The 25,144-nt window shown below is 41.4% G+C and overlaps 1 protein-coding gene across 1 annotated transcript in view; it reads left to right on the forward strand.

Moving 5' to 3' along the window:
* Nucleotides 1-370: 370 nt before the first annotated feature.
* Nucleotides 371-25,144, forward strand: part of PHEX (phosphate regulating endopeptidase X-linked) — a 111,892-nt gene continuing 87,118 nt past the window's right edge. Inside the window, exons 1-3 of the mRNA XM_075096995.1 lie at nt 371-982; nt 4,876-4,944; nt 9,168-9,329. Of these exons, the coding sequence (XP_074953096.1) occupies nt 871-982; nt 4,876-4,944; nt 9,168-9,329 (343 nt within the window). The 5' untranslated portion in view covers nt 371-870. The remainder of the gene's footprint in view (nt 983-4,875; nt 4,945-9,167; nt 9,330-25,144) is intronic.

Here is a 25,144-nt window from a genome sequence, read left to right on the forward strand (position 1 = left end):
TCCCACCAACTTGAAGTGCCAAATAGATACTTTCCACTAAGCTCATAGTAGTACTTGACTTGGGAGCACAGGACGATCTTCTAAGATTCATTGCATATCAGCGAGAACTGAAATATCTTGCCTGGAAAAAAAAGTCTGGCTTTTAAAGCAGCACTATTCCGTAGGTTGTGCTGATTATTGCTTTGTGCTGCATGACTGTGATTTTTGGCAAACAGTGTCACATACCAAATTCCCAAAATAAAATGCTACATGATATTATATGAGCTCTTAGGAAGCTTTAAAAAGGGATTTGTCCGCTGAATGGGTATCTCTTCTGGTGAAGCCAAATGATGCAGCAGGAATGGTTTAAGAGGAGGAAACTTTAGTCAGCAGATAATTAGTCTTTTTAAGTAAGCGCATGAGGAAAAAAGAAAACCTTCCATCACTCTTGTGTTTGTAAAAGCTGTCAGCAATCCTGAGCTGATTGTAAAGGGTTTTACAGCTATATGTTTCAATAGCTAAAACATCTGTTCAGCAACGTTGTGAAATCCTCGTGTTCGGCACCCCTGATAAAGGGGTCTGCTGAGCGATTGGCTCATAGATGCTCTACAGGCAGCAAGGGCTGTACATACAGTGGTCACCGCTTGCCTTTCCTCCTCCTGGTCAGAGGAAAACGTAGGAGACAGCTACTATTTTACGCGTGATTTTCCTTTGAGGGGGGAGAGCAGGAAGTGCCTAGGAAATGGTTCACGACAGAAACCTGGAGTTGTAAATAGAAGAGAGGAGGAGAGGAGCTCATGGGTTCAGTTTGTGAGCAGTTGAAATACTGATACCACAGCAGCAGAGAAAAAGCAGGCTTCTGTGAGAGCGAGCACGTCCCAAGCTATCCTGATGGAAGGAGAGACAGTACCCGAGGCCAGGAGAGCAGCCAGCAAAGCCACGCGGATCGCCCTCGGCGTCTTTGTGAGCGGCACCGTTGTGCTTGGCACCGTACTTTTCTTGGGTAAGTGAAAAGGTCGAGGCTAACCTGAACGCAACCCTCCCCAGCTTGTCTGCTTGGTGCCCGTGTTTGTGCTCCACAATGTGTTTTGGTGAAAGTCTCAGTCTCTTCTTCCTTTCCCCCCATTTTATATTTATCCTGAAATGGAAATGTGTCAGGAAAGTGATTTCTTGTGGGGACGCTGGAGCTGGGAGATGCAACTTGAGCTTATGTAACTTTTTGAATGCTGAATTTAAATTTGGATACTCAGTTGAATATGTTCTAGGCAGAATTGGCTTCTTTCTCAGAATGGGGAGAAACGGGTGAGATTATTCCTGAGAGTAATGCTGATTACGAACTCACAGATTGTGACCAAGCAGTGAAAAGAAAGCAGTATTGGATCCTGTAAGAACTTGCAGAGACAGATCCTCTTTTGGAATAATTCAGCCCAACCTCTAATTTCTTTAGACCAACACAGATTTCCTCAGACTGGAGGGAACTTAGCCTCTAAGCATGTCTTTTTCATCCCTCCGATCTTTTATGCTCTTGTGATCTTGAGTGAAAGGTCTGCTTCATTTATAATCACAGCAGAGAAAATTATGCCCGGTTTTCTATAGACTATTTAAAGCACTGGGCTTGCACTCCATTAGTGTTTTTCTGCTCTAGAGCAAATTCTACAAACATTTACAGGCAATGAACTTTTGTGTATGTGAGTAAACCCACTCAATTTAACAAAAGTCTTTATAAACATGAGCAAGATTGATTCTTCAACTTGTTAGTGCAAAATATTGTTCCTAGATGAAAAATAATGTTTTTTACTTAAAGGATACAACGTCAAACACAGGAAGTAATGGACTGACCTTATTTCTTTTTTTTTTAGCGCTAAATGTTTTACGTATTGCTTGTAAAAAGCAATAGACATTTACCACCATAGCTTGTCAGAGAGAGAAATGCTTTACACATAGACCAGACGTGAAAATTCAAGCAATTATGTTAGTTCTCAGAGATAGTTTTCTAAGTGTGTTGAGGCCTATTCCGTAGCCAGGGATTCAATGTCAAAATTTTCATTGGCATAACTGCTAAGAAAATAAAAATGCTGGCCTTGGGTCAACCAAAATATTTTTAGGATTTGTTTGGGTTGAAAACCTCAGACAATTTCCAAAGAATAAAGGAAAAAAGTTAAGTTGTTTTGGTTGAATATTTTGTCAATGCAATGTTTCCACATTTCATTGTGACACTGCGTTTTGTTTGTACGTTTGAGTTAACTCTTTTTCAGTTTTGCTAAGCTGTAGGAAAGGAGTTCATTATTTCTGGTCATGTGAAACATTTCAGACACCTCAAGATGACCTTTTTTCTTCAGTTTTCATTTAATCTGCAAAACTTGCTGTTTCTGGTAGACCTGAAACAATTTCCCTTCAATTCTCCAGTCTGCAGAGTGAAACATAGCCTTCTCTTGCTTCTCTTGTTTCTTCTTCTCAGAGTTCCTACAACTCTAAGAGATATCTGAGAGAATCACGTATTTTTATTTACAGTTACTTGCTCTTACCGGCTGTAGCCGTACTGTGACTTGAGAGGGGAGCTACCAGGGGAGTCACTTGGCACCATGTGGGGTCCTGCCTGCAGCCCTGGATGGTGGTTTGGGCTGTGGGAAGGCAGGAGCCTCCTTCTTGGGAGCCAGGGCCAAAGCAAAAGGAAGAACATCGCTCTCCAGTTCCCTTGGGCAATACGTCAGGCAGCTTTGAACCTCAATTTGGCAGCCTCTCCTCCTGACTTGGTAGCTCTTTGGACTTCTCAGATTATAGTAACATCCACGTTATTTGCATCTGCATATTTGTTTACCTTTTTCCGCTTCAGATTTTTTGGGGGAACTTAATTATGGTGTATATTTTCTTAAGAATCTGGAAATAGGCTTATAAAGGAAGAAGCTGGGACACTGAGTGTTGTAACCACAACTGTAGGTAAAAATGTAATGGTTAGCTCTCTTAACAACAACAACAAAAGGCAAGAGAACAAAACCAGGCAAAGTTTTTCAATGAAAATTAACTGTTAATTAAAAGGGAAACGTTACTGCCAAAAAATTTTTTTTTAACTTGCTCTAATGATGAAGTTATAAATGGAACAAAAACAGTTGGTATTTCTGGTATTGTTGGTATTTTGCTTTTGTTTATACCTATCAAAACCATGAGGGCTACTTCAGATTCTTTACTGATTCTTTTTCCTTCTCCCTCATTTTCTATCAAGTGCAAGAAAGTAAAATGGTGTCTGGGATTTTCCCTCCTTTCTGTGTTTTGTTAAGAAAAAAATATCTAGCCAACTCTCAAGACCCGATTAGGTTCTAAAAGGCTAACTTTAAAGCAGGGAAAAGGTGAGTTGGAAGGAGTGTAACACTTAATTAATACGCACATTATCCTTTATTTGTTTTTCATATGGCTCAAAATCGTGTTCTGGAGACCTCCACTTCCCTATTTTCTACTGTGCTTCAGTATTCCAAGTACAGTCTTCACATGCTTCAAAATCTTGTGTATTTCTTGGCTAATTTAAAAAGGTTGTTGAGGTGTTATGTTTCGCTGAGTCAGTGCAAGCTTTGGTAAAGTTGTCCAGAAATAGTTCTACGTTCACAGTAAGTTTTAAGTACTACTAAACTAAAGGTCAGTATTCTTAAAGTCTAAAGTACTAAAAGTCTTAAAGTCTAAAAGTACTTTACTTAAAAGTAAACCTAAGAAAATTTGATTGAAATCCAGCCATTTTAGTCATTAATTGTCGTTAAAGCTGTGAGATTGGAAGAGATGAAACAGCTTTATATTTGATTCTAGCTTTAGGTTTTTTACAATAAAATTCTCCTGTGCTGAAATAGCATTTCACATTTTCCATCCCTTTTGAACGATATACAACTACAGGAGAAACTGCTTTATAACTATCAACGCTGGTACACCTATGATATGTTAATATATTCCCTTGTTGGGTTTTCTGTTTGTTTTTATTTTTTATTTTTGCTATGGACTGAGTTATTAAGATAATGGATATAACAAGTCATTTCTTTATGTCTACTGAGCACATCTACTGAGTCTTATTTCACCTCCCCCTTGGGACTCTCCCATCCTCATCCCAAGTATCAATTATCTGAATATTTACTGCCTGACAACAGTGTCTGAAATTAGCAATTCCTATGCTTAAGTTTCAGTGGCAGATGTAATACACATCTTCAGAAGATGAGCAAAATTAACCGACAATTTCATAGTTCTCGTTAGCACGGTTTTTGGAAGCAAATACAATCACAATACGTTTGGAAGCCTGTTCAGACAGAAACTGCGCTGTGCCTTATAAACCCCAGCCATCCCTGTGCCCACTGATATCTGGTTTTTTCCAGGCTGGAATAAGGGGACCCTGGAAGCATCCTGTTGGTGCTGGGTCGTGCCGGTGGGAGCGGGTGGCGCAGTGCTGCGGCAGGAGGATGTGCAGCAGGGCCGCCCGAGCCCCGCAGCTCAGGAGGAGCTGTGGAAACCGTGCAGAAGGTGGCTAGATAGCTCCATGTTGCATTGCCAGCTGTGAAAGGTGCATCTCTGGAGGAGGACAGCAACAACGATTAATTGTTTGTATTGTGGTGGCACTCGGTGTCAGTGAGTAAGGCTGAAGTGTTGTTACTCCAGGCACTGTGCAAATGCACACTGAGAGACAGCCCTTGCTCCATGTTCCCTGTGAACAAAGCCAGAGGAAGGAGAAAGCAGGCACAGGAGGCGAAAATTACTTGTTATGAGCTGCAGTATTTACTTAAGATATGTTCTAACTGTAATCAATGTAGTCAGAGATGTATTAGGGCCAGAGCTTGCACTGACATTTGAGTGATCAAGTACACAACATTTGGATGCAATGGTCAAAATTTGTTACAAATGATCTCATTATGGTTTTTCATTTTGCAGTTAGCCAAGGTCTTATAAAGTTTCATCCAAAGCAACAGTACTGTTTGACCTCAGAATGCATTGAAGCTGGTAAGCAACATTTTTATCCTTTCTATTATATAATGATTATAGAATGTTAATGAGTTATTTATACTGTTTAAATTTTTTCCATGATACATTTTACTCAGAAAGCTTCATTAGTAACGAGAGAGGAAAAAAACCCACAAGTCGCTGTTTAAGTTGCTGCAGCCCTGTTTATTTTCTACAATAAAAACTCATGTTTTAAATTGTTTTAACTCTATTCTACCCAGGTTAACTCAAAGTTTCCCATAGGGTTTATTTATTTTTTTTCCATAGGAAACAAAATATTGGGTGACTTGACCTTCAGGTGTATTTTGTTTTTTCCTTCCCAGTAGTCAGAAAACTACCAAGTGAATTGTTAAGCACAGAAATGCTTTAGGGCCAGATCTTGCACAGACTTGCACAATTGTAATGGGGTGACTATGACTCAAAATCTGCAACTACTTCCATATTGGCAGGCTCTTTTCCCCACGCAGAGATACATGTGGTAACCCTTATAGAGTTGGGGCAGCTCTTTGTATTAAAAGCGAGCTAAAGGGACTGGGCTTGGTGGGACCCAAGACACACCCATTTTGCACTGGTCAGTTTTGACAGAGTTGTGCTCGCACTAAATCAATGAGAGTTTATCACTGAGTGCAACAAGAGCAAAGATCAAACAATAGCTTCCACATCTGGAAATCTGCCCCTAGAGCTGTTTTATTGGAAACAAAATGGGCATTGTGTGAAATTCTAAGAGTATTTATTTCCATTCTGAACTGTATCAAGCTGATGCTGTGAGGTGTTTGAAATCCTGACAAATTCTGTGGGGCTCCCTAAATTGAAAAATATGCAGATCTCAACACTACAATGACATTCCTTCCCATTCTGCTTCCATACTCGGCTGCAACGACAGTGCTGTTGGCTGTCCTGGGCACCACCCTCTGGAAATGATTCTTGAATGAGTGCAAATATCTAAGTAAGGTGGGATCATAGAATCATAGAATGGTTTAGGTTGGAAGGGACCTTTAGAGGTCATCTAGTCCAACCCCCCTGCAGTGAGCAGGGACATCTTCAATTAGATCAGGTTGCTCAGAGCCTCGTTCAGCCTGACCTTGAATGTCTCTAGGGATGGGGCATCTGCCACCTCTCTGGGCAACCTGTGCCAGTGTTTCACTCCACTCATTGTTAAAAATGTCTTTCTGAATCTATCCTCCTTTAGTTTAAAAACATTAGCCCCTTCATGCATTACAGTGTTTGTGGCATAAATCTACCTGCATCGAGTGACATGGAGTATGTGGATAGTGGACATATTTTGGCAAAATGATCATGTGTTTTGAAACTTATCCAAATAACTGATTAAAACTCCTAGCAGGAATCCTGTTAACTTTTATAGATTTTGTGGTACTATTTCTAGCATCCAATAACTCTTCTTCATCCACTTAAAGTAACTCTTCCTATGATACTTCTGTCTCAGCTGTAATTCTCTCTCTCACATCAGAAGCTCTCAGACTGACTACATTGAAGACATTTTGGCAATTTGGGCATCTTTTGCCAAAGAGATCTGACACCTTGGCGATTTTCTATTGCTCCTGAAAAGCTGTTCAGAAAGGCAGAGCTCAGGTCTCGAGACACTATGTAGTCACTACACAGAGCATTCTGAGCTAAAACAGTCGGGTCATGTAGGTGTCCAAGTCTGCCTTGTTGCAAAATCCCAGTTTCTGCTGAGCTTACCAAAAAATCCTTGTTATTTCATGTGCACGTGAGAAGAAGAAAGCCAATTCAGATTCAAATTTCTTAAGTGATGTTTTTTTGTTCTGAAGCTCAAGATGAAGCCCCTACACATTTTCTTTCTTTTTTTTTGTTGGGGTTTTGGAGGCAGTGGTGTTTTGATTAATCATCCATTAACTAGGGATGGGGTCAGGAGAGCCAAAGTGTGGCTGGAGCTGAATTTGGCAAGGGAGACAGAGAAAAACAGGAAAGACTTCTACAGGTACATCAACCAGAAAAGGAAAGTCAAGGAAAGCATACCCCCCATGATGAAGAAGAATGGTGGCCTAGTGTCAACAGACAAGGAGAAGGCTGAGGTACTCAACGACTTCTTTGCCTCCGTCTTCACTAGTAACTTCTCTCCTCACCCCTTCCAAGCCAATGGACTGCAGGATGGAGACCAGGGGAATAAAGCCCCTCCCACTGTAAGGGAAGATCAGGTTCATGACCACCTGAGGAAACTGGATATACACAAGTCTATGGGACCTGATGAGATGCATCCCAGAGTCCTGAGAGAATTGGCTGATGTAGTTGCCAAGCCACTCTCCATGATATTTGAAAAGTCATGGCAGTCAGGTGAAGTCCCTGGGACTGGAAGAAGGGAAACATTGTGCGCATCTTTAAAAAGAGTAGAAAGGAAGACCCTGGGAACTACCAACCTGTCAGCCTCTGTGCCTGGGAAAATCATGGAACAGATCCTCCTAGAAGCTGTGCTAAAGTGCCTGGAGGACAGGGAGGTGATTTGAGGAAGCCAGCATGGCTTCGCCAAGGGCAAGTCCTGCTGACCAACCTAGTGGCCTTCTGTGATGGAGTGACTGCATCAGTGGACAGGGGAAGAGCTACAGATGTCATCTATCTGGACTTCTGTAAGGCCTTTGACACGGTCCCCCACAGCATCCTTCTCTCTAAACTGGAGAGATATAGTTTTGGTGGGTGGACTGTTCAGTGGATGGGAATTGGTAGGGTGGTTGCATCCAAAGAGTAGTGGTCAATGTGCAGATGAAGACCGGTGATGAGTGGTGTCCGTCAGGGGTCTGTACTGGGACCAGTACTATTTAATATCTTCCTCGGTGGCATAGACAGTGGGATGGAGTGCACTCTCAGCAAATCTGCAGATGACACCAAGATGAGCGGTGCAGATGACACACCAGAAGGACGGAATGTCATCCAGAGAGACCTGGGCAAGCTGGAGAGGTGGGCCTGTGAGAACCTCATGAGGTTCAACAAGGCCAAGTGCAAGGTCCTGCACCTGGGTCAGGGCAACCCCCATATCAATACAGGCTGGGGGATGAAGGGATTGAGAGCAGCCCTGTGGAGAACGACTTGGGGGTAGTGGTGGATGAAAGGCTGGTCATGACCTGACAATATGCGCTCGCAGCCCAGAAAGCCAACTGTATCCTGGGCTGCATCAAAAGCAGCGTGGCCAGCAGTTTGAGGGAGGTGATTCTGCCCCTCTACTCCACTCCGGTGAGACCCTACCTGGAGTGCTGCGTCCAGCTCTGGAGCCCTCAGCACAAGAAGGACATGGACCTGTTGGAGTGGGTCCAGAGAAGGGTCACAAAAACGATCTGAGGGCTGGAGCACCTCTCCTGTGAGGACAGGCTGAGAGAGTTGGGGAGTTGAGCCTGGACAAGAGAAGGCTGCGGGGAGACCTTACTGCAGCCTTTCAGTACTTAAAAGGTGACTAAAGGAAGGATGGGGGCAATCTCTTTAGCAAGGCCTGTTGTGACAGGACAAGGGGTAATGGTTTTAAATTAAGGGAGGGTAGATTTAGACTGGATATAAGGAAAAAATTCTACAGAGTAGATGACCTTTAAAAGTCCCTTCCAACCCAAACCATTCTATGATTCTGTAATTAGATACTCAAAAACTATTAAGTCTCTGGCTTGTCAGACTGATCTCTCTTTCCAGTCTCACCTACATTAGCAACTGGTGGGGATGCAGTCACAAAACTGAGCTGAAAATACTACAATTATCTTTTCCAACGAATGGTAGATCAGAACTTGATTTGTTTTCTTGTGCAGCTATTCAGCTAAAGGTAAACAGTGCATAATTTCTGGAATGCTAATTACAGTCTGCTTGATATGTGTTGCTACTAAATTCCTCAGGCAATTAATTCTATCATGGCAACAATGGAAAGCCTGTTTCCAGGTGTCTGGCTCCGGCAGTTCACATTGCTGTAGTGCTAGTATCAGTGGTCATTGCTGTATGGCACTCACGAACGTTTGTTGCAGATATGTTGCCCTTTTTTTGCTTCTCATGTAGGCCATGTTAGATGCTAGAGAAGCTGGGTGGTATTACTGCTGCTCTGACAGAGATCAGGGCACACATCAGTCCTAGAACAGCAAGGCTTAGTTTGCAAGTGAGGTCAGCATCACATTGCAGAGACTGGTAAGTGTTGATCACTGTTTCTGGACCGTGGCCTCATGTAATTCTCTGTTTAGGAGAAAGTGTTCCACAAAATCTGTGTGGTGTCTTTTTTACAGCTGCTGCCATCCTAAGCAAGATAAATCAATCCGTAGATCCCTGTGAGAACTTTTATCGATTTGCATGTGATGGCTGGATTTATAATCACCCAATTCCTGAAGACATGTCAAACTATGGTGTTTATCCTTGGCTGCGACACAACGTGGACCTCAAACTAAAGGGTAAATATGTCATTTCTGAAAGTGTTTGGTTGGCTTGTCACTGCAGCTTGTTAATTTCCTGGTTTTGAAATGAATAAATGCTCCACGCTTCTTTCTGATCAGTGGATAATATCCAACAGCCCGACTTGATGTTCTCTTTTAAGTATATTTTTGTTGTTTTTTATTGAAAACAACATTGAGAGATAGTGAATTATAACAGAAACAGAATTTGGGAGGAAGAATACAACTGCTAGAAACTACCAGTTAAGAATTGGAGCGACAAAGGAAAAGGCGAGGGGATTTGAACTCTTTCCACCTTACAGTAGATGGGTAGACCAGAGTGCAGGACCACATGCACATTTAGGAACGTCCCAGATACAGACAAACATCAGTCTCAGACAGCACTCTGTCTCTAACAGTGACCAGTAGCAGGAAAAGAATATAATAAGTCAAAACCAGAGCGATATTTTTCCAGTATACTTACCTAGCTCTTGGCAGGAAGCAATTTACAGACTTCCGGAGACGGAGGTTGTTTGGGTATTGTGTTTCCTTCATGTTGCTGTTCAAGCTGCCATTGAAGTACCTGAGCTATCATCAGTAAAAGAGAAGGCTGCTTAAGAATGTGTCTGGGGGAAAAAATAGCCCCAGGGTGGAAAAGTGTAGGAGGAGAGGTATTTTAATTTGTGTGTGACTTGACTTTACGCTATACTCGGCGCAAAGGCCACCTCATCAGGAAGCTGTGCAGACCAACTGGGGAGAAAGGGTGATTGCTGTTAGGTAGAAAACCCTGCCAGATTCTCATAATCTTTGCTAGAAGTGAGTCATGCAAAAGGAGGGAGATGTGCAAGATTTATTATTGTTGTTGGTGTGCTTCAGCATTGCACACCTTGAGCATATTATTGACCTATTAGTTAACATAAGAGCCTGTTTTGACCTCACCACAGAAAAGAGTTCCATTTTAGGATTTCTTGCTTAAATATAGCATTTCTTTTTCTCTTAGATTTTGTACATATATATCTGTGTGTAGGCACCAAAGCCCTTCTCTGCTTATTTTCTTCTGTCATATCGTATTCAATTTTCACATCGTTAAGTATTTTAAAAGCTGCATAAGGTTTCAGAGTATGAGTTTGGAATTTCAGCATAGAATACAGTCTGATGACTGCTGTTCTAAGTCTGCTGAAGACATCACAACCAAAGGAAAAAAATATTGCCAGAGCCTGTTTTAGGTTACGCTTTGCATTCTAATTGTTCTGCTGCCAGAATCGGGCTGTATTAGATAACTGCATAGCCTGTATGAACCACAGCCACAAAGAAACCAGTCCTAATTGAATATAGAGTAACAAGCTGTGACTCTCGTCCTTAATTTCTTCTTTTTACAGAGCGTAATGAAGGACATCATGCTAAGCCACATTTTATATGGTTTTCTTACTGCAGTCCCTTTAGAAGTTGCTAATCCTTAACGAGGCAAATACAAGACAAAGAAACAAACATCTAAGTGAGAAGTACTTGCTTAATGGAAACTCCGTATCAAAAATGGGGTCTAATGAAGTGCCTTGTAACTACTTTAATAGGAGGCCTAAACTGCTCCTTGGTATGGTACAGGGGCAAAGACGTGAAATGCTGGGAGGTGTAGAGGAGTTGATTTAATATAGCATTTGTCATCTCCTTTCCAAACTATATTCTTGGTAATTAAAAGAGAAAGGGGAAAGAAAAAAGAATAACCTGTTGGAAGTCAGTGTCAGTAGCTGAAATAACAAGGCATAACTTCAGCCTTTATGTATGTTTGTGTTTTAACTTGAGTTACTTCAATAAATTAGCTTGATACAGCATTATTCATTTGTGGATGACCACAACCTTACTATCAAAGGTTTTAGCAAGATGAAGAACTCTCGCACAGAGAAAGGTCTGGCTGACCAGACCTTGGAAGCCAATTTAATCTCAGCTTCCTAAAGACCTCTTAGTGGAACTTTGTACTTCATTGTAAATGTCCCTGTTTGATGCTCAGTAGATTAAAAAAGCCCCAGTCTTTAAAGAGCTGATTATTACGCAAGTTCTGTGTTCTGAAATATTTATAATATTAAAGAAAACTATTAACCTTAAAGTGATAACATGGCTTGGCCAGAAAGCCACATTTTTCATATTTGGTATTCTTTGATGGTATGATATAGACAGAAGTATTTATTCAGGCAATATATTAAAAAAATTTATGACTTAAAATAAATTATTTGGACATCTAGTATGTTCTCTGGTCCCTGAATGTTCCTGAGCCTTAGGCAGAAAGGGAGTTTGTGTAAGTGTGCAAAGACCTCTGTATCGCCTTGGTTACACAAGGGTATGTCAAAAGCAGAACCTTGTGGCTTTGGATATGACTCAGATTCAGGCAATGGACATCTCATATTTAGGTTAAAATTTCTTGGTTCTTTATAGAACTGTCCTGGGGATGACCAAGGCACTCCTACTTCCAGTTAACCATTCCTAGCTGGACCAGACTGCCCCTGACTTGAAGCCAGCCTTTCATTTGCAGATATGCTGCAGGCATTTTAAAAAGTGCCTCTGCTTGGTTAAGAACAAACAGTTTTGGCACTGACGGGCCTCTGAGGAAGCTCTTGGAGTCCTTCAAAATGGAAAAAATGGTTTGACTGTGGCACCTGTTGTATGAACAAAAGCTATCTCAAACTACAACTGTTTCAGCCTTATGTCAGGTCAAGATTGCAATGCCTCTGTGAGTTAATAAATGTTTTTCACTTACGATAAAATCTTCTGCAAAGCTATTTGTGTTCCTGCTGAATTTTTCCATTTTGATTGGTGACCTTAATTAGGAGTTTAGGAGCACTATTGTCTTACCATTGACATGCAATAGGCTTTTAGTGAATAATTCAGAAGTGGAAGTCTGAGGCAAGTAAATCAGTGCCTGTTACCTGTCGTGAATGTTGATCGTGAACCAGGAAGTTTCTTTTCCTTTCTCTGACATCTGCAGAACAATGATATACAGCTGGATTTTTGGTTTGTGGGCTTCCCCCCCCCAGCCAAGTGACCATGCAGGAAGCAATAAATTAAGAAAAACAAACCAAAACAAAACTATGCAAACATTCCTAAATCTCAGCACTGCAAAGGACCTGATTTAAATTATGTGATCCAGTTGTGAACATGTCTTCCAGGCCTTTTAAATTTAATTTATGTCTGTGCAAACCAGTTTACAGATTAAGTCTCCATACTGATCCTGGCCCAGTGAGACACCTACTTCAGGCTTATTCGCTGTGCTAAGCTTTCTAGTGTGGCTATTTTCTGAATGCTAGTCAATTTAAAGTGAGGAATTTCCAGTGTGGCAAAGAGAAAGAAATGGAGGCCTTTTAAGAGGATATGGTGTGGGGGTTTTTAAAGAACATCAGAGAGACAGCAAAGAAAAGAGCTTGGCAGTGTAGGTAGCTTTTGTCATAATCTGCAATGGTTTTCTTTAGAAGATAAATTCTTTTTTAAATACAACCAGTAAGGTAAAAGTATCTTAGTATAGAAATTTGTACTATTTGACCATAGGATAGTCCTTTCAGGCAAACCTCAGAGGTTGGTGTTGAGTGGCTGCTGTCCTGCACAGCCCTGTGCCACAGGGCTCCTTAGCACCAGTTTTTCTTCTCCCACCCTTCAACAGGTGCTCAGTTGGGACCGCTGGGATGGCTTGGATGTGGCCCATGAAATCTGTAATGTGGCTGCTGACACTTATCCCTAGATTTCTGTAGTAGTTGACCCATCATTTGTGATTTCTTCCTTCAGAGGCCGCTGGTTGAGAGCTGTCCCAAGTAAGAGGGAGAATGCCAGCAGTAATAAAAAAAAAAAACAAACCCCTCAGAGAGTATTTATGTTAGTGCCTCCAATATCTTCTTGTTGGATAGCTGCTCCGGGATAACATGATAGCAACAAACAGCAACGGCGCTTAACACTGTTTTGCTTGGTCTTTCCTACTACAAATGGATCTCTTTTCAATGGTGCAGACAGTTTTGTTGTTTTTTTTTTTCCAGTGATCCAGATCTCTCCCATAATGACTTAGTCATGTAAATGTAAGAAATAACATAAGTGGCACTAGTCAGGTAAATCTCTCTGGGGAACAAGTTAACAGCTTTTCAGTAAAATGAAGTACCTGAGTGAAATGTGGAGAAGCCAGGACTTCTTCCAGGCTTTGTGGCTGCTCAGAATGAAAGTTGTATACGTAATGGGTGATTTTGGGAAAGAGTGAGTACAGAAAGGAGATAATTTTGGTTCCTAAATGAGGTTTAAGGCAGCACAGTAACCGAGCCCCAGGATTCCCACAGCATCTCCCTGGTTGGGAGACCAGAGTAGCAACCTCCTGCGAGCCCTGCACTGGAACGGGAATTGGGCTTACCGCACACTGCCGTTCCACACGCGGCGCAGTATTGCCCCTGGGTTTACACTGAACCTCTGTTTTGGCTGTTGCCTGCCGAAGGATGATATGTTCGTATCTGCAGATACTGAATTTCAAAATTACTATATGACTGTACTTTGGACTGGTAGTTTTGCAGAAAGAGGACTCATACTTTGGAAGGCGCAGCAGTCCATGACATCTGACTTGCCATTTTCCGACTAACAAAAAAATTATGCAAATACATGTTGAAAGTATTAATATAATGAAGTAAAGCTTAATGCTGCCATTTAGTATGGAGCTCCACCTATACTGTAATAATTGGGGACCTTGCAATGTTCTGGTTTAAATGCAGTTTAAACTCTTGTGCCTAGTATTATAATGACGTGTTATCCCCCGCAGCGTAATCCTGGGAGGGTAGAGGGGCAGAGTAGGGGAGCGTGGAATACTGTTCAAAAGATTAAGGTTTATTGTTGAATTAGATTCATGAACAGAGGCTCTCACATCCCCATAGAATGATTTTTGGCTTTGTTACAGTGTGTGTACAGTTATGTCAGTTGACTTTTAGAGGAACTCACATGATGTGCTTGCCTTTTGGTGTACAAACTCAGAGAATTCACAAAATCCTAAAAGTGGAAACAAACAAAATTGACATTTAGGAAATGTGCTCTATATTAGGGCACTGAGCAGTATTAGGAACCATTTATGTAAGCACAGCTGTTTGAATGCCATTTCCATGAGAACTTCCATATTGCCAAAATGGATATTCAAGAAAAGGATTGGGGAATTTCTTCTCAAGGGGTGAGGGGGAACCCTAAAATGTCTGTATATTAGTTGGGTTTATTTGTTTAAATGCAGCATCCTTTCATGAAATTGGTGTTTGGGAATATTTGTTTGATTTACTTGATCTATGTTCCTTGGGAATCAGAACCTATATGAATTGATTAATTACTAAATCTTCATTAATTTCTGTGGACGTGCACATTAATTACATCCTCATTAATGCAAAATTAATTCATAATCATTAAATGTTCTATCAGAATGTCAGAGGAATTAATAATGATGGGCTGGTTATTTTCAAAAGTCACTAGTCTAACCATGGTGAGATGGACGCTGCCATCAAGAAGTAGTCTGATGGGCATTAATTGTATCAACTATGAAACATGTTTGCCTGAACTGATTAATGGTGTGTTTATCATAATTAAAAGCCTTTAAAAAACCCCAACAAAACAACCAAGCAACCAACGGTCTTCCCCTAAACCCACAAAATAAAGCAAGGGGTGGGGAAGATGCACTTTATTAAAACAAGGCAGGCCTAGATTAAGGCATCAGCTCTGCAAATACAATTCAGAGGAATAAGCTTCTAGAGCTGCAGAATACACTGATAGGTTTTATTAAAAAAAAAAAAAAAAAAAAAAAAAGGTTTGAAAATATGGAAATTATTGTATTTAAGGGATATCTGAGGCTGTGAAGGCAACACAAGGCCTTCCAAAAGGGACCAATACCCCCATTCATTGGCTTCCTGGATGCTTCTGCCTTCCAGAGAGATGGGAATATACAACATGGCAGGTGGTAGGACAATCTGAGTTGTGTCAAGTACTCTGCATTATTTCATATTCCTGTGTGAACAAGGAGTTTGCCTTTATGAAAGGTCCTTGGAGTGATTATTTCAAGTCCTTATGTACTCTAGTAAGATGACTCTGGTGACCTGAATATTTACAATAGGGAACTGAGAGGAAAAAAAGGTAAGAAAACAGTAGAAGGCTGGGAGGATAAAGGAGGGGACACAAAATATGTGAAAGTGGAAATAATATATGCTTTGGTAAAATTTAAAAGCTACATTATAAGCACCAGAAAAGTCTATTGGCTTGCTATTTTATTTTATTTTAGACTCAAAGGGAAAAGCTTTATTTAGGCCAGGACAGTTTTAAGCATACGGAGAAAGATTTTTGTAAGCCTTTGGTGCTAGTTTGTTTTTCCATATGTATATTTGGCAAACAGTAGAGAAATCTAGATCATAATGCATTTGAAATTCAAAATAGGTGTTTATAAAATACATTTCAAGAATTTTTGTAGTGCATTAAGCTCTGACTGTTTCCCTTCCAGTCCTCTGAAACTGATCAATGTTTACAGCCATGCAGAAATAAAAAGGAAGAAGAGCCTTAATGTCAGCAAGGTGCTGGTATTTTTAAAAATCATTTAACTACAGGGGTGAGAAAGTTTTTCATTGTTTGTCTTTTTAGTTGTGAAGGAGTTAAAATTACTTCCTTAAACAGTGTATTTTCTTATTTTTGGAATCCTGGAAGCAAGCTTTTATTTAAAAAAGAATCATTTGCAGCTCATTTCTTGTAAAGAGTTTGGTAGTGATCAGGACTCCAGACTGCACACATTGGACTGTACACCAGGCACCTGACCTAGCAAGAAACACTGCGGAACGATTAGCAGAACTGGTAGTTTACAAAAATAAATAGATTTAGGTTAGCTCATATTTTAGGGAAGCCTCAAAAACCAAATATGGCTATCAATTGTTAATAGAGGAAATGGGTTGTACCATACACTAAAGTTGCATAGCAGGAGAAATTATCAGAAGAACTTCTGTTGAAAGCATAAAGGAATTTAACCTTGAAATTATGTATTTGAAGGTAGGGTTACACTGGTGTCAGAAGAGAGCTGTAAGTAGGCTTCTGCACCCTCCACTGAGGCTTGTCCCTGTGGTGTTTTCCAGGCAGGCGAGAACTTGCTCTGCTCTTCTCCTGAGGCTTCCAGATGCAAAGCAGCTCTGAAATGGAGGCTTGGGCAGGTGCATTAGTGTGGGAGCTTGACCTGTGCTAATAAACCTGATAAGAGGGATAAAATTGTACTGAAACATTAAACGTTGCATCCTACACCAGTAGATGTTCGTGTCTTTTTCAGGAGACTGCTCTGACAGAACAGATTTAACTCTAAGAATAATCTGGGCTTGACTATACTTGTCTTGTTCTGAATAAATATGTACAGCTTTGAAATATGTCAGTTAAGTCTATCACTTCTTTTAGAATATATAAACATATATATACACACATATATATATTCTTCAACCTCCCCTTTATACTCCTCTCCAGCTATAGGGGTCAGGATTCCAAACTAATGAGAATAAAAATATATATATCAGATTTTTTTTTTCTTTGATCTCATAACCTGGACTGTTTGTGTTGCAGCCTATTCAACTCATATCTTCATGTAGCAAGACTGGTAAGTTACCATTGGTTAAATGATCACAACGGTCATGTGTATAATTTTAGAAGCTGTGGCCAGTGCTTTTATTTTGAGGTAGAACACTGTGCCCCTTCATCCATAAAACTTATCACTGCCAGGTCTCCTTTAGTTAACTCCAGGCTCTGGAAAAAAAGGAACTGGAAACCAGATATTGTAAATGAACGTCAGCTGACCCCAAACCATTCTCAAATAATCACTCTTGGAACACGTAACCTCGCATTACTGTAATTAAGACTGTACATTTGTCTAGCTGTGATTTCCGTAACAGCAGTGTGGTTCTGAAGGTTTTTTTTGTATGCCCTTTGGCATCCTGGCCAAATCATTGCTCTGTGAACTGTACTGAACTTGACTTCCCAAATCCAGTGCACTGGGAGTTTGAAGAAAGGGCAGTGCCTTCATGACACAGCCGGAGACCTTAGATACCCATAGTGGCACAAGTGCAGTTGACTACTTGGGTTTTAGGGGTTACGGTTGCTTTTTGGGAACTCTTTTGCCATAGTCTTTAGTGTGAAGAAAATATGGGATTTAAGGGTTAATGAGGAATAGATTAATCATAATTATCTTATGGCTCAGGGACCTCAGGGAATGACATTCTGCACACAAATGTTGTGTGTTTGCTTTGACTGCCAAACTGAAACCAAGGTTTGAGTAGGTTTTTCTCTACTTTTATGCTGAAATTCCTCACAGGACATCCTTAAAACATCCTGCTGCTGGCATCAGAGGATATCCTGCAAATTTCCAAAGGATAACTTGGGTTTTGCACATAATAGTGCTAACCTGGAAGAAAACAAAGCTTGTGACTGATAGCTGGAGATGGGCGAACAGCACTTTTAATTATTCCTCTCAGCAGTTTAGAAACCTGACCCCTATAGCTGTAGAGAAGCATAGAAGGGAGGGTGAAGAACAGAGTCTTTGTTGCTCAAGAACTGAAAGAGAAATGCACTTTCTTGGTCATCAGGTATTTGCAAAGAAACTCCCTTTCCACAAGCAGAGTTCCTGCATTTGTGTCCAAGAAACAGAAGCGCATAATCATTCAATACAGAGCAAATATTTGCTTGCTAGCTACTGCTACCCAAACCAAAGTGAGACCATGCTGTTGTGTGAGATAGGGACTTACTGTGGACATAGTTGACAACAGAACATCATCTTCCTTTGGCCTATTGAATAGTAGGCACGGGTTTCTAAGAACCCCTTGGGCTGCTTTCTGCATCTGCTCCTGAAAACAACACATTACAAATTGCTTTCAGTTGTAGTGCTGAGCATCATCTGGGCATTGCTGAGCAAATCCCACTGCACTGATATTAAAGGGCCTGAGGGGAATTCATCATGTCCAAAGGATCAAGCCCTTTGGGTGTTTGGATCAAGTTCAGCAAGCTTTATGCTCATAAAGGAGTGCTGTTCCAATCAGTAGGACTCTGATGCGAGTTAGATAAGGAGGAATTAATCCTCTGTCGCTCACTTTATCTGCAACAATAGATAATGGCTGTACCTCCTTGGTCCCACATGTCTGAGAGTGCTTTGAGATCCTTATCCTAAACATATAGAGTGCAATGCCAGGGGTAACCATTAGATTATCTCCTATGACCTTCCTTGTATCACAGAAAATTACATTACCCATGTAATGCAGCTCAGTAGCTTGCACTGGGATAAAACATAATTCACATTGGACTAAAGCTTATCTTCCAAAAAGCCATCAAGCCTTGAAGATGTTAAGGGGCCGGAGAAGCCACTGTCTCGTCTGGTTGCTTAGCTCCAGTGGTTAGTCACTGTCACTGCTGAACTTGTCTTCATCTTTCGACTGTTGGCTTTCTTTGTGCTTTTTTTTCAGTAGGCTAAAGACCTTTTTGGCACCAAGCATTTTCTAATGGTGAAATACTTTCATACTCTAATCCCATCACCCTTCCACCATCTTTTGTGAGACATATCATGCTCCCTCACTGCATGGCTTTTTCCCCCACTTCTATTTCTCAAGCCACTCCACCCAAAGGAAAACCCAAATAGCTGTAATGTTTTTCTGGACCCAGTCCAGCTCTGCAATATTGTTTTTAAAATACAGACAGCCAAAGGGCAGGTGGTGTTCCAGTCTGTCTCACCAGCCTGTGTACAACAATAAGATCATCTCCCCACTTTGATACTTGTCTGTTTTTGCGGTCCAAGACCACTGTTTGCTCTAGCATTGCCCTGGGAGTTCATACGGAATTACTTGTCCACTTCTAGCTTTTCACGCCTCCAGGGTTACAACTTTCCAAGAAACGGAATGTCCTTTTGGGGTTCTGGTATAGCTTTTTTTCTGTTTAATGTCCGAGCATATTCCCACTGGGATATTTGAACATGCAGTTGTTTTTTTCAAGATACAAAGCATTATAATGTATTTGAAATCATCATCATCAGTTACCACTGTGCAAACACTTCAGTTTGCCTTTTCCACATACAGCAAATGTTTGTAAAAGGATAAGGATAAAAATGGATGGGGGAAAAAAATGCTACTGTCTTTACTAGCACAACGTGTTCTCCATATCTAGGGTTGAGAAGTGCAAAGAAAACTTAGATGTTTCTCTCTAGAACAAGAAATAAGCTCAGTGAATCACATAGCGTGTCTCAGGAACGCAATACAACTGTATACGTAGAAAAATGTCTGGCAGCATACAGAATATATACAATCTGCAGATCAGGACACTGATAAATTGAATCAATATTCCTAATCTGAATAAATGGTATGCACCTTTTTTTTCCCCTGCAAATCTGGCTGTACAGTCCCTTTTTCATGCACTCCAAATCACAAGAGGGAAAGGTACAGGATTTCTCAGAGCCATAAATAAAGTATGGTGGTTGAAAACCAAAGTGAAGCTGTGTAAGACAGTAGGCTGGAAAATCAACATGGGCTAGAAATGGAAAGTAAGATTAAAGGTAGCAGCCACAAGGCTATCCTTAGCAGTTTTAGAATAGTATGCAGTTAAATAAGTGCACACACACACACTAGCAAGGCTTACTTTGTAAAGTGCCTTGCTCTCACTTTTAACAGCAGATGATTGCTATTTACTCTAGGGTAGTGAACCACAGGAAGCTGGCCTTTTTTAGCCCTCTTGCCCTGGAAAGGCACCATCTGAAGGAAACCCAATATAAACCTCTGTCCTTCCCTTCCCAACCCCAGCTCCCCATCCCCACCCCCAGCTGTAACTTTTTTCATGACTGTCTATCTGAGCATCTATAATTCAGACAACTGAGGAACAGTCCCAGCTATGGTGTGTTTTTTGTTGGTGATGCTGAGTCGTTGTGTTTTGCTCAAGAGCCAGGGAGAGCAGTGATGCAAACCTGCCTGACCTGGGCTGCCAGAGGTACAAGAACTTTGATTTGCAATAGGAACATCCCCCCCTTCCCCAGCCCCTTGGTAGAAGAAAATGAATGATGAAACAATTTGCAACCTCAGAAAGTTTAGGATTTCATGAACACCTTTAGCCAGTTTCTGACTGTGCAAGTGGTAGTTGCCTGATGAGATGAGTTATATTATTTCAGCTCTGCAGAGCAGAATTACCAGTAGGTTTTGACACTTGCCATGACTATGTTTTATGTGAAGGGAGACATAAATCTTGTGTCTGGGCATCCTGTGCACACAGAAACATAGGCAATGCAGTGCTGAGATCAGTAGTGCAGGACAAGGTCCCTTTTATCCTGAAGAAAATATATTTGGAATTAATTTGAAAGTGAAGGAAACAAAGGACTTGACTAGAGAATAGCTGCTTTGCTAGAACAGCCATTCAAATATGTACTTTATATTTGGCTGGGGAAACATGTTTGCAGATTGTATATTCAAGGTGGCTTAAACTGTGCTGGTTCACTATCATGGAATTACAGAATGTCCTGGAATTGGAAGGGACCCACAAGGATCATAAAATCTTAGAATCACAGAATCGTTAAGGCTGGAAATGACCTGTAAGATCATCAAGTCCAACTCCTGTCCCTGCACACGATAACTCCAAAATTCACTCCGTATCTCTAAGGGCACTGTCCAAGTGCTTCTTGAATATTGTCAGGCTTGGTGCCGTGACTGCCTCCCTGGGGAGCCTGTTCCAGTGCTCCACCACCCTCTGGGGGAAGAACCTTTTCCTAATACCCAACCTAAACCTCCCCAGGCACATATTCCTGCCATTCCCTCGTGTCCTGTCATTGGTCACCAGAGAGAAGAGATCAGTGTCTGCCCCTCCTCCTCCCTTTGTGAGGAAGTAGTAGACCACAATGAAGTCCCCCCTCAGTCTCCTCTTCTCCAGGCTGCATAAACTTTGCTTGTCCTGGTGATTTTTGGCTATGATATTCTGCTTTGCATTTGCAGCAGGCTAGTGATATAAGTCAATAACAGCAATAAGTTGTTAAATTGTGGTTGCTGTTAATAATGATCCTGTGCTTTTTCAGAGGGTTGTAAATCAGCTTAGATTGTGGTCTTTTTTTAATCTCTTCAGCTAGATTCCATTTCCATCTCTAACACTATAACATTTAACTGAGAGCCAACAAATGAACTATTATTTCAAGGGGGTTTTGTTAATATTGTTAGAGTGCTGTGTGTTTCCCAGTCTGGTCAAAGCAATTTGTTCCTAAAAATTCTTATTTAAAGATGAAGATGCTGATCAAAGCTGGATAAAATTTCTTTCACAATCAGTGAACCTGGTGATGGATATATTTTCTGGTCTATTGAAACTCTCTATAAATTCAAGCTGAATTTATTCTTTGGAGTCCTAAAACGAAAGATTACTTTAGGAAGTTGGAGCTTTTCATTTTGAAACAAGAAAACTGAGTTAAAAAAAGAAAATGCTAACTGCAAAAAGAACAAACTTAATGTCTTTTTTAGCTCTGAGTGAGCTGCTTTAGTCAAAACACTAGTAACCCTGATGTCCCTAATTTGGCCACTGGACTTTAGAAAAAAACCTATTAGACTGAAGTCCTCAGTGGATTTGCATGAATACACACAGTCCCCTAGGAGAGGGGTGAGAGCAGGTGTTTGGAAAGACAGAGTAGGGAACTAAACAGCAGGTCTGTGGTTATCTCATCAGTCTAAACATTAACTGATCTGGGGTGGTCTTTCTCTTCCTATCCCTTGGAAGCCCTCATAAGTGTTGCTCTCACTGTGGTGTCCAAACAGAAAATATCTGAAGCCATTAAAATTTTTCAGCGTGGAAAGACAGTCCTCCCAGCCAGCTATAGTTAAGAGTTGAATTTTGGCAGGGAGGCTGGATCTGCTCTCGGCGGGTCACTGGCTGGCATTTTCCTTAGTGTAGATGACAGCCTGAAATGCCACACCGTATGTCAAGAGATGGAGCACTGTTCAGAAAGAGCCTTTCTGTGCTGGTGAGAGCACAGGATAGCCCTGCAGCAGGTCTGTTCAACTTGCAGAGGTCCTCAGAGAGCAGAGACTCTAAGCTGCAGCCCTTCAAAGTGCTGCACTGCAGAACTCACCGACCCACACAATTAGATACGCTCAGTGCAGGAGGGGGGCTGCTGCATCCCGCTACTATGGCCAGGCTACTCACAGTACCTGACATCATTAATTTAAAGATAGCTTGATGTGCCTCCATTGATTTCCATCACAGTAGTGTCTTTCTTTACATGGATACAGCAACCTGTAGACAGACTAACTGATTACCCATATTTTTGATTAGTATGCATCACTTCTTGCCTTTTCTTGCTCTTCTTCTAGAACAATATATTCAAGAAGATGTAAAAATCCATATATATTTGTGAGTTAAATACAAAGAGAATTTCGAAACCTCGAGTTTGGATTTTATGTTAGCTAATGTAGAAACCACATAGATCTGACCAGTGCTCCAGGTTTGAGCTTCTAAATCTTTCTGGAAGCTTGAGGCTAAGGCTGAGGAACCTCTGTAGCCTAATGAGCACTCGCTTATGGATCACATCCCTTATTTTAGTGTTCACAGGATTCAACCATCTTATTAAGGTTTTAATGTTTGATCACTAGATTTTCTGTCATCAGAACCAAGAATTTTCTTCATAAATTAATTCTGAACAAATTGGTAACATTTACCCCACCTCATTCTTTGCAATAGTGCAGGGAGTGTTATAGCTTCGTTCTGTCCCACAATGAGATGGTTTGATGGGAAAACACCAGGTCTGATTTTAGCAGGATTTTACGCAGATATATTCCTAGAGTTGATTTTATTTTATTGGAGCTCAACCTCTGTATCTCTCCTGAGCTTTAGTTGGGCTTTAGCCACTGAATTTTGTTAGCTTCAAAAATTCATAGCTGTGCATCTCACTGGCAAGGAACAGGAGTTATTGCAACGGCTTTAATAGGAGTGCATTTTCTCATCCTTAGTTTTATGTATGTTTCATTTATAGTTTTCTTTTTTTTTTTAAATGCCATTCTTAAAACATGAACAGGTCTGATTATTCTGCTAAGAACTGTGCACACTGGAGATATGTGTCAATGATTGGTATTATATTGTATTTAACAAGCTGAGAAATATTAACAATTTGAGGCTTTGAAGCCAAAGCTATTGGGAATCCTGTCCAGCAGTACTTTTAGGGAAAAGCTTATCCATAACTGAAAGGGAATATTCTCATTAAATTTCTCAAAGAACCAAGCAAATGAGGTTTGGTGGTGTTTTTTTTTTCATGTTTGTTTGTTTGGTTTTTTTTAAGGAGAAAAGCAATTGGAGGGAAAGAACAAGTCACATTCGTCCATCACTACGATATTCTTTGACTAATAAACAGTTTGTTGTCAGCAGTAAGGTCCCCTGGCTGCTCACATGAACACGGATGGGGAATATCTGAGAGGTGCAGCATGACAGGTTCTTCAAGGTGCTAGGGAAATCCTAGGAAATAAGTGTCTTTAAATCCTACCTCCAGCAGTGAGCTCCTAATACTGAGCGGAGCTGCGCAAACGCAGACTGTTGTCATCTACAGAATCTGGTGGAACCATCTAGCTGGACTTTTGCCTCCCATGAGAGGTGACATTGGAGAGAGGATTCTGGTGAGCTGCTGGGACGGGGAGGGGCTGGAAACCGAGCAGCTGCTGCCTGTTTGCAGGAGGGTGCTGCTCTTTGATGGCAGCACGCCGCCTCGTCAGCTCTCTACATGACCCCAGCCAGTACTGGCAGAGAAGAATAATGTTGCATTGACACCTGATTAAGCTCTGTGTGGAAGCCGTTTGATTTTGCCACGGCTGGTGTTAAGAAGTCCCAGTGGCCCTCTGCTGACTTTGGCAGGACACTGGGACTCCTGGGTTGCACTTTGTTCTCCCCTTTGTGTGGGGCAAGCTTCTTAGCTCAGGCACAGCACCCACAGGGCCAGTTTGCACTGTGCCTTTGGTCATTTGAAACCCAGAGCACTGGGGAGTATGGTATAGAGAAGGCGCTCTTGAATTTTTCAAGGCTTTTTAGCTCTGGCTGAGCAGACAGCAGGAGGGACGTGGCATGGTTCCAGCAAAGCCACTCTCTCCAGTAGTCCATGTAACAATAAGGTGATGCTGTGCAGGACCTGTTTGGATCTTGCAAAACCAGGTGAGGTCTGACAGGGTTTTCTAGCCCTGTTTCTGTGCTGTGCCCAAGTACTACTCTGCCTCTGTTGGCCATGGAAGTGCGCATGCTGCGCTGCACCTGAGCTGATAGATCTTGCTGAAGCTAAGCTGCCTCTGCATTTAGCCATAATACATGTGTCTTCGGCTGCATCATGGCTGATTTACAACTTGGATAAAATGGCTCGAGGCAGCTGAGAGTGGGCTGCTGGGATTCAGATGCACTTTTCATGCTATTTCACTTCCATAACATAATGTGAGGAATGCAAGGAACGTAGAGAGATGACAGCTTACAAAAACTAGTTCGGCTTTCAGACACCAAGGAGGTTGACACCTGTAGTGTGAGGGAGCTATACAGTGCAGCTTTTCAAATAGTAGTTGGACACTTGGTCTTCTGTGTTATTTACAAGACTGAGGTTGTGTGTGCTTTTCAGACAACAGGGCAGTTCGCCGCCGCTTGCTTTCAGCAGCAGCAGAGCTGGCAAAAGTGAACACCAGTGGTCTTCCTCATTGGATCCTGTGACCTTCATTGTTAGACCCCGTTTTCACAATGTACCAGCACCAGAGGCTGAGCCACTTGAAAGAATTCCTGAGTCCTTGTCCTGTGTGCTGGTTCCCATCCTCGCCCCATAATTCCCTGTCCCCTCAGTTTGCTGAGGGTGGCTGTTTGTGAGGACGAGTAATAAA

This window comes from Phalacrocorax aristotelis, chromosome 1, assembly GCF_949628215.1.
Source record: "Phalacrocorax aristotelis chromosome 1, bGulAri2.1, whole genome shotgun sequence".
Lineage (NCBI taxonomy): Eukaryota > Metazoa > Chordata > Aves > Suliformes > Phalacrocoracidae > Phalacrocorax > Phalacrocorax aristotelis.